At 39.4% G+C, this 9774-nt stretch overlaps 1 protein-coding gene and 1 pseudogene across 1 annotated transcript in view; both read left to right on the plus strand.

The window, feature by feature from the left end:
- Window positions 1-213: 213 nt before the first annotated feature.
- Window positions 214-9774, plus strand: part of LEPROT — a 14066-nt gene continuing 4505 nt past the window's right edge. Inside the window, exons 1-3 of the mRNA XM_011369581.2 lie at window positions 214-315; window positions 4184-4259; window positions 8797-8983. Of these exons, the coding sequence (XP_011367883.1) occupies window positions 300-315; window positions 4184-4259; window positions 8797-8983 (279 nt within the window). The 5' untranslated portion in view covers window positions 214-299. The remainder of the gene's footprint in view (window positions 316-4183; window positions 4260-8796; window positions 8984-9774) is intronic.
- LOC111745300 lies at window positions 4857-4975 on the plus strand (annotated as a pseudogene).

Consider the following 9774-nt stretch of genomic DNA (forward strand, 5'->3'; position numbering starts at 1 on the left):
CTGGATCTGGAGGCAGGAGCGGTTCTCGGCGAGATGGGGGCGGAGTTAATGACGAAATGGGGCGGGGCCGTGGGTATCAGGGGCGGGGCTCCGGGCGGCGGGGCGGGGCTGTGAGTAGCAGTGGCGGGGCTCCGGGTGGCGGGAGCAAGGGAAGATCGGGAACGGCAGGGGCGGGACTCCGAGTGGCGGGGGCGGGCTCGCGACCCGCCGTACAGCCCCCCGGCAGAGCCGTAGGGGTGGGGTGGTGGGCAGGGCTGTGGTAGGAAGCCGGAAGCAGCCGCGGCTCCAGCTCGGGAGACATGGCGGGCATTAAAGGTACATCTGCGGCCCCCGGCTCGATGGTCCTGCGGTGGAGTCGCCTCCTCCGCTCCAGGCTAAGCTCGGAGCTGCGCTTTCAGTGCGTCGGCGGAGAGGGGCTCCCCCAGACTCGCCATGCTTCCCACCTCCCTGGGTGGGAATGCGCTCTCTCGCTCCCTTTGCTCCTTGGGTTGTGGGTGGAGGGATGCTTGGGAACCCCCCTTTTTTTCTGCAAGGCCACTAGCCTTCCCCCTCTCCTTGCACTACGGGCAACTCCAGGCTGGAGCCCTCGCGGAGATAGATAGGTCCCTGCCTGGGACACCCGGTCCAGCCACCCGAGCATCACCTCCTGGGCTCCTCCTCAATTAAGCTCAATTCCTCCGAGCTTCCTCCCACCCCTACTTTTGCCGAGTTTTTAACGGGGTTTCCACTTCCTGACATGTCCACCCTAACGCCTTTTTTTTTTTTTTCCTGCCGCTCGCAGTTTCCCATTTCCTTCCAAAGGAGCCATTGTCTTCAGTGTTCTCGGCTTTGGGGCCCTTAATCCTCTTGTTCCTAATGATTTTTCCAGTTGGGCAGACTTCACTGCAGGCAGGTGTCAACGGATGGCGCCCAGAAATGCTGTATTTGTCGTAATTGTGCAGGGTAGATTAGGTGGAATTTTATTAGTACTTTCATCTATGGACAGACGAGAGCGTGGTGTTTGTGCAGTATGTATTTTTGAATCGTGCAGTTGATAAAAAGGGAGTGTTCCAAGAACACTTCCCTTATCTGTATGCCTTGCAGAGGAGAGGAGATGGTAGCAGTGAGAGAGGTAATTGGAAGACTTCCTATTATTTTGGGGAGGAAACCATTAGATTTTTAATCTTTTCGGAAAGAGTAGCATAACTTGTTTCTATGTTGGAGTTCCTTATCGTATTTGAAATTTGTACCCAAAAAATCTTACCTCCCTAGTTAACCTATAAAGATGTATACAGTATATTTGCATGCATACATGTGTTCACTATGAAATTTATCTGAGTGCGTAAGCTGTTAGCAGCAGACACATCATTTTTTTCTGGCTGACTTTTATATTCAACATTAAATATAATTTACTTGGACAGTGTCCAGTGTGTAATACAGCCATTTGAAACCAATGCAGAAAACAGCTGAGAAGTCGTAGCTCAGTGTTACACTGTGTTTAGTTATGTCCAGAAACTATCAAATAATAATGTTTATGTGTAAATATGTTAGAAATTGTGATGTAATAAAACAGAAGATAGACTATGAAGTGGAAATAGACTAATGGAAGGACGCATTTTGTAGATAATTCAGTTCAACCTTTATTGAGAGACTACTGTATGTCTAAGATTTGAAACAAACAGGTAAATGAGAAGTTACTGTTGGGTAACAGAGTTGGAAATAATTACTATTTAAGTGTCTAAGATGTACTCAGATACAGTGAAAACACAAGGATGGTGTGGGTTGAATTGTGTCCCCCAAATAGAGATAAGTTCTAACTCCTCACTACCTGTCAGTGTGACTTTATCTGGAAATAGGACCTTTGCAAGAGGGAATCAAGTTAAGATGATATTGGATTAGCATGTGCTCTATCCTATAAGGACTAGTGTCCTTATAAGAAAAGGGAAATTTGAACATGGAGATATATAAGGAGAATATATGAAAACAGAGGAAGAAAGTAGAGTAATGCAGCTGTAAGCCAAGGAGTATCAAAGATTGCCAGCCAGCAACCACCAGGAGTTAGGAAGAACCAAGGAAGGATTTTTTTCTCAGAGGCTTCAGAGGGAGCATGGCCCTGCTGACACCTTGATTTCAGACATCAAGCCACCAGAACTGTGAGAAAATAAATTTCTGTTGTTCTAAGCCACCGAGTTGGTGGTACTTAGTTAATAGCAGCTCTGGTATTAACTAATATAACTAATACAGATGGAATCACTTAATCCTGCTCCAGGAAGGAAGAAGGCAATTTCTGCACAAAAGGCAATCCTTGAATAGAAGCTAAAAAGATCAATAAAACTTCATCTGGCAAAGGATGGGGCAGAGTTTAATTCAAGTGCTGAGAAGAGTATGTGGTATTTCAAGTTAGAACCTTAAAAAAGAAGAAGTGTGTGTTTGAGAGTAGAGGGTGAGCATATTTCAGTTTTTATATGTTGAATTTGATGTCCTTGTTGGCTGCTCAGGTGAAGTCCAGATTGGAGTTGGAGGTGAAGCATTGACGTGGCTGAGCCCATGTGGTACCAGGGAGCTTTGGAATGAATGCAGTGTTTCAGCAAGAGTATAGAGTAAAAAGCGACGAAGTTGGATGCCTGGTCAGCTCCAGCTTTAAGACATGGTAGAGGATGCGATTCCTGAAAAAGAAAAAAAAGGACTAAATGAATCAATGTGAGGTACAGTTGTGAACCTTGAGAGATTGGTGTCACAGACCAGAAGGAAGAGGTCTACAGTTCCTAGCTTTGAAAGGTGTCATGGAGGAGGTAATAGTGCAAATGCATGATGCGGGGGGCGTGGGGCACTAAGCCAACTAGGAAGAGACCTTCTGCAATGAAAAAATACATGAAGACTTACTTTTGAACATTTTTTTTTTGAAGTGACATATACTCAATGGAAAAACGTAAATTAAAATTGACAGTCCTTCCTTGACCCCTAACTGCAAACTTCCAAATGTTTTTAAAAATACCTTGGCATCTTTTTATAAACAGTCCCCCCAGTTCTCCTCTTAATGTAAAAGGAAGCAATCAAAATGCTAATTAGTTTAATCAATGACTAATTTTGAGTGTTATGGATTTTTTTCAGAAGGAAATTTGGATAGTATAGTGTCTTATGCTTTTGATATATACCTTTCCCAAAGAACATTGTTAAAATGAGCAGATATCTACATCAATCAACATTTACTTATTGAGCCTCTCCTGTGCTTTTCCTATGACAAGCACTTTACATAAATTATCACATTTAATTCCCATAAACTCCCTAATAAGGTGGCACCATTATTCCCATTTTATAGGTGAGAAATCAGATTTAAAGAGGCTCAGCTTCAACCTAAGGTCACACAATCTGTTCATGGCAGAGAAAGTTTGAACCCATGTTGGTGACTCAGAGATCAAATTTTTAAACAACTCTGATATTCTGTCTTTCACTTAGCAGCGTAAGGACAGATATGTTCCTGTCTCCTCAGAGGTTCATGTCCTCCAGATGCTGGGAATAAATATTTTATTCAATAGTTGAGAATCGTTTTCTATGCAGACATGAAGACAATCTGTGAATACTTGTAGTACTGTGGTTTGGGGTGGCAGAAATGGTCAAAGGGTGTATATTATAGGGAAGCAGTTTTGCATGTAATTTAAGGAAAGAGTTTTCAACATTTAGAAACTGTTAGAATGAAATGACCTGCCTTAGGTGGTTATGAATTTCCTTCACTGGAGTTGTACAGACTGGCTGGCTGGCGTCTTGTGACACATATAGAGGGAATTCATGCATTAGGTAGATGTTGTGTGCTGGAAATGCTTTATACCTTTCTCTACCTACAAATTTAAAAGTGGTAAACATAGGCAGTAATTTGCTAGTCAAATATAACATCAACTAATGAAATAAGTAAGTTGCTATATTTGCTTAAATTGGGGATCTTTTATTGTTTTTTAATTGAAGTTTTTTATTGGGATAAGATTCACATATTATAAAATTAACTTTTTGAAGTATTAAAGTCTTTCCCTGTGTTTTTTAGTATATTCACAGGTGTGCAGCCATCACTACTAGCTAACTCCAGAACATTTCATTACCTCCAAGGGAAATTCTATACCTATTAGTAGTCACTCTCAATTCCTCCCTTCCTCCCCCAGCCCCTGGTAACCATGGATCTGGAACCTATAACTCTTGGTTTTATTTTTCATAGCTCTTGTGTTATTATCCTTCAGCGGAGCTATTGGACTGACTTTTCTTATGCTGGGATGTGCCTTAGAGGATTATGGGTAAGTTATTTTTTCAAAAACTATTCTTTTTGTGCCTTTGTCACTATTGTGTGTCATGGGTGTTAGAGAGATTGGTAAATTTAAGACCAATCTCTAACCAATTAGTTAGTGAAGCCCAAATTATGAACCCACTGCCTTCATTATTTAGCTGTACTTGTGCTGAGAAAAGCTCTTTTTAAAATTGATGTATTCATTTAATAAACATTTAATGAACACCTATTCTGGATCAGCTGGGGATACAAGAATGAAGAGACATAGTGCTGTCCTCAAGGAGCTTACAGTTTTAAATGAGTGAGAGATAAACAATTCAGTTAGTAAAACGACAGCTGTAGTGGAGATGTGTGCAAAGTACAGTGAGAGCTTGGAGAAAGTGCATCAGAGTTTCCCCAGGAGAGTTGGGGAGAGCTGCATTGAAGTTGTCTTTAAGCCAAGACTTGGTGGATAAATAAGAGTTTATCAGGCTGATGAGTCAGAGGTGAGCATTTCAGGTAGAGGGAGCATTCAACAAATTTCTTTGTTCAACAACTGGTCGAGTGCTTACTGTGTGCCAGCTACTGTTAATGGAACTGGGGATTATGAAATAAGAAAAGAAAGGTCCTCTATGGCCATGCTACCCTGAATGTGCCTGATCTCGTCTGATGTCGGAAGCTAAGCAGGGTCAGGCCTGGTTAGTACTTGGATGGGAGACCACCTAGAAATACCAGGTGCTGTAGGTGTTAAAACAAAACAAAACAAAACAAAACAAAAAAACACATTAAAAAAGAAAGGCCCTGCTTTCTTGCAGTCCATATTTTAGTGGGGGAGACAGACAGTAAACATTTTAAAATATACATTCTATCAGAGATAGAAGTATTGTGAAGAATAAAGGGTGAAGGGCACAAGGGCTTTAGGAAGGATAGTTGTTGAAACAGTGGACCGTTGGAGATGGGGCAGTACTGTAACTGTGGGATATGAGTTGAGGCTGAATTTTCTCAAAAGGGAAGGGTAAGTAAATGGAATGTAGTCAGGTCTTATGAAAAACACTCTGGATCATTTGTATCCTGTGAACTATCGTGATACAAGTTGTGTCATTTGTCTCATTTTTCTGTATTTTGCATCTAGTATAACATTTATATAGGCATGAAAAGAGTATTCACAGTTATTCTTATACATCCTCAGTAATCATAAACAGTTGGACTATATAGAAAAACCCAGAGAACAAGTATAACTATTATTTTGACTAATATCATTAGCAGTCAAAGACATTCAAAACAAATTGGTTTCTGAAGTCAACATCAATTTGTAGGTATACAGGCCTTGTCAGTGTCTTGGAATAGCTGTCTGCCTCTGATGTCAGCGGCTTCTCATCCTAGATGAGTTTTTGATATCTATAATAGGTAGAGGCAGGTGTCGTAGACAGGGTAGATGGCCGTTCGTGGCTAGAGGCTGATAAGGTCCCTTCCAGTGAGGTTGGAGAGTGCCTTTTATTTAATGTCCTTTCCAACAAACAAAATCTCAAGGTGGTAGTTAATGATTCTTAAAGTCTTCATCTCCTGGTTGCTCCCTGTGAAAGGAAGCAGTTACCTATTTGGCATTTTCTTGAAGTGACTTTATCAAACCTTGGTAATATAGTAAGATGTCACCTTTCAATCATGTCAGCTCGTAAGTTCCTTAATCTAATTGAAGTCCAGCTTAAATGTACTAGGATGCATGAAGGAATGTAAACACTGAAAGAATGGAGTTTGCCAGGGAGCCTGGAAGGACCACGCTGCCGTCTTGGGTTTCCCATAGCTCCAAGTATTCGTTTAATTTACAATCATTGTTTCCAACATAGTAGAAGTCTTTCATTACTTATTTTACAATGCTTCCCAGGAAATTTAACATAAAAAAAACAAGCTCGATTAGTTTAAAATTTCTCTTATAAGGAGAGACTACAGATCTTGAGATGTTCCAGGGGCCCTTCTGGAACATCAAAGTTATTCCTACATATATTGAGATTGTAACTCTTAAAATCTTAATTTCTAATGAAAACTAGAAAGTCACATTCATGAAGACATTTTGTAAGCTCTAGAAACATTTCATAGCCATCAAAGTTAATCATTAACATAGACTTATTTTTGTAAAACTCTGGGTGTAAAATATTATATTTAATATCAATAACTCAAAAGACATGTCTGTTCTACTTAAACCAACAAACAAACTAGCTTTTATTTAAGAATTAATCTTAGATCATGTGAACTTAAAAAGCATTTGAGTTAGTTTCTATATTTCTGAGAATTTTAGAATAGCTGGTCCTTACAAGTGCTTGCCTTTAAATTTATTTTAATAATACCATATGGAGGCAGAAAATTATCTCATATTTACAACATATGTATATAAGCACACATAGACAGATAGATGCAAAGACAGACCTTTTGGCCATGAGAAAAACTCTGTTGTTTATAAAAACAGTTGGATCCAAATTTTGTTTTATATTATAATTGGCATTTATAATTTATATTGTTGATATAGAAAATATCCAAACCTTAGAGAATTTTTATAAGTTTATTCGAACCAAAAGTTGCTGGGAAACAGGATTTCGAGTGTTCTGGAGAATGACAGTTTTGCAGTTTCTTTTATGCATTTGAAATTAGGAGGGAATATAAGGAAGATTACATGAAGGTGGGAGAAAGCAAGGCACAATTAACAAGACTGTGTGCTCCCTTGAGGGTGATTATGCCTTCAAGGGGTCTGGAAAAGAGGATCACTCTGGCATTTCAAAGGTGTGCTAACCTAGGTACACTAGAACAGGGGACAGGACTGGCTTAAAACCTTTCACTGAAGAAGTTATAGGCCTGAGGTGTGAATTTATGATCAGATCATCCTGTGAGGTTATTTTCAGTCACTGAATTTGTACATACTCCTCCCCGCCCACCCCACAATAGCTTACTGTGAATGGGAATATAGTTTCCTAGATTTTCTTCAGAAAACTTAACTGTATTCTAGGAAGAATTAAGAGCTCTTGGCTGTGGGATGTCAGGTAACAGCTGGGTCTATTCCAGACCTCTTTTCCAATCTGTAGCTGTTTTCTCACTGGTACAATGAAGGCTTTGAACTAGAGAATCTCTAAAAGCCCCTTCCAACAATATTGTTTTGTGATTCTTGAAATACATTGTAATTCCTCTAGTTTGCAATTAGGAGTCCAAACTCAGTGTTTGCATCCTGAGTCTCTTGATAAAGGGCACTTTTCTTTTTTGCTTTTTGGTTGACCATCTCACCTTCCTAGATCTGTGGCCAAAATGAAAGGCTTTCATTACGGTGTGGCTTCACTCCAACTACTGCTCTAAGGTGCTCGCTATCTGGATGGCTCTGTGTTAATCAAGGCATTGTGGTGATAATGTATTATTATGATGTGTATATATAAATGATTAGAGAATATGCCCTTTCCCCCTCTCAGGGAAACATAATAAATGTCTAGCTTATGGAGAAAAATATTTTCGAAGTGTTTGTAGAAGAAATGTAGGAAATGGAAAGTAGATGGCAATTTTTAATAAATACAAAACATTGAAATTTGAGAAGAAAGCTTTTTTTTTTGCATTGCAGAATTATTATCTCATAATAAAAATTAGAGTTTATCTAATTTTTTTTAGTGTATCTTAAATTTTAAAATACGCATAGTTATTTTCATATCTTCCAAACTTAAAATCTATTTATTATTTTGTTCATTCAATAAATATAATGAAGCACCTCATTCTAGGCCCTGGAGATGAATGGTGATTAAGACAAATCAGATCCCTGTTCTCATAAACAAGAAAATATTAGATAGGAATGAGTGCTGTGCAGAAAGTTAAGAGGATGATGTGCTCAACGGTGACTTGAGGTATTTAATGCAGATGGTCAGGATAAACTCTTAGGAGGAGACCTCTCAGTTTAGATTGCATGATGAGAAGGAGCCAGCCAATGTGAAGATTGGCGGAGAAGCATTCCAAGCAGAGGGCATAGCTAGTGCAAAGGCCCTAAGGCAGGGATGGGCTGAGTTTTTAAGGAACTGAAAGAAGGCTGATGTGGCTACAGATTAAGCAAATACAGGGAAGATGGCACCAAACGAATGAAACCAGTTGACCAGATCATTTCAGACTTTGTAGGTCAGGGCAAGGAAACTGAGTTTTATTCTAAGCCATTGAAAGATTTCCAATATGCAGGCACTCATATAATCTTTGTTGAATTAGCATGCCCAAGGCACTATACTATGTTCTGTAGGGAAAGCAAAGATGTGTAAGTTGGGCTTCTGTCTTTAAAGAAATTACAGTTTAGTAATAACAGAAAATAAAGATTCTAGATTATATATTGTGAAGTTGTATCTTAACACAATATCAGCTATCTACATATTAATGGACTGGTAATTTTTAATTATCATTACTTCTTACCTGTTCCTGGTAGAAATCATTTCATATGCTAATGTCGACAATTGAATGAATAATTTTTTAACCTAGATTTTAAAAATAATATTAACTGTGAAATAATAGAATGTCTTAACTGTAACTTTTCTTTCTGCATTTCTTCTGGGATCAACCGACAGTGTTTACTGGCCCTTGTTCGTCCTGATATTTCATGCCATCTCTCCCATTCCCCATTTCATTGCCAAAAGAGCAACATATGACTCTGATGCAACAAGCAGTGCCTGTCGGGAACTGGCATATTTTTTCACTACTGGAATTGTTGTTTCTGCCTTTGGATTTCCTGTTATTCTTGCTCGTGTGGCTGTGGTAAGTTTTGTTCTCTATTGTTTGGCCCAGTTGTCACTGAATTTACTTAAAAGGCCTGTGTCTGGAACTACAATTTCATTTAAATTACTTAGACTTAATACTCAAAGTAGAGGTATTTCTAGTTTCTTTAATCCGCATTTTAGATCTACCTATCAATATCTTGGCCATGTTTTCAAAACGCTTTCTTTGTTTCTCTTACAACTTTTAGCCAGACCAAATGATTTCTTGTTTTTTCTTCTTTAAGCTATTTTTTTTCAATTATTCTTAAATTCTTGCCTCTTATCATAGGATGATCCAAAGAAACTACAATAGCAATACTTTGCTAGTTCCAAAATGAATATCTAAATAGGACCTTATCACCCAATTCCAATGTGTGTGGGGGCGTTTTCCCCCACACCACCAATGAGCAATCTCCAACACCAGCTGGTTGTCCTACTATTCAGTTCAATTCTGACATTATCTACCCAGGGATAGCATCAGATCCCTCAAGTTAAAGGTTCATTCCCACAGGACTGCCCTCCATTTCAAATGCCAATCAAAAGTCCCGGTTGTTGCCTGTGCGTCTAACTGACTAGCTATGGATCAGAACTTCCCAGGACCCCTTCCTGCGTCTGGTTGATTTGTTCATAGAACTCAGGAAACTGGTTTACTCACTAGATTACCAGTTTATTATAAAAGAATATAACTCAGGAACAGCCAGATGGAAGAGATACATATAAGGCAAGGTATAGGGTAAGGGTGTGGAGCTTCCAAATCCTCTCCAAGTGCACCTCTCTCTCCAGATCACCAAA

The sequence above is a fragment of the Pteropus vampyrus genome, unplaced genomic scaffold, assembly GCF_000151845.1.
Source record: "Pteropus vampyrus isolate Shadow unplaced genomic scaffold, Pvam_2.0 Scaffold151, whole genome shotgun sequence".
Classification (NCBI taxonomy): domain Eukaryota; kingdom Metazoa; phylum Chordata; class Mammalia; order Chiroptera; family Pteropodidae; genus Pteropus; species Pteropus vampyrus.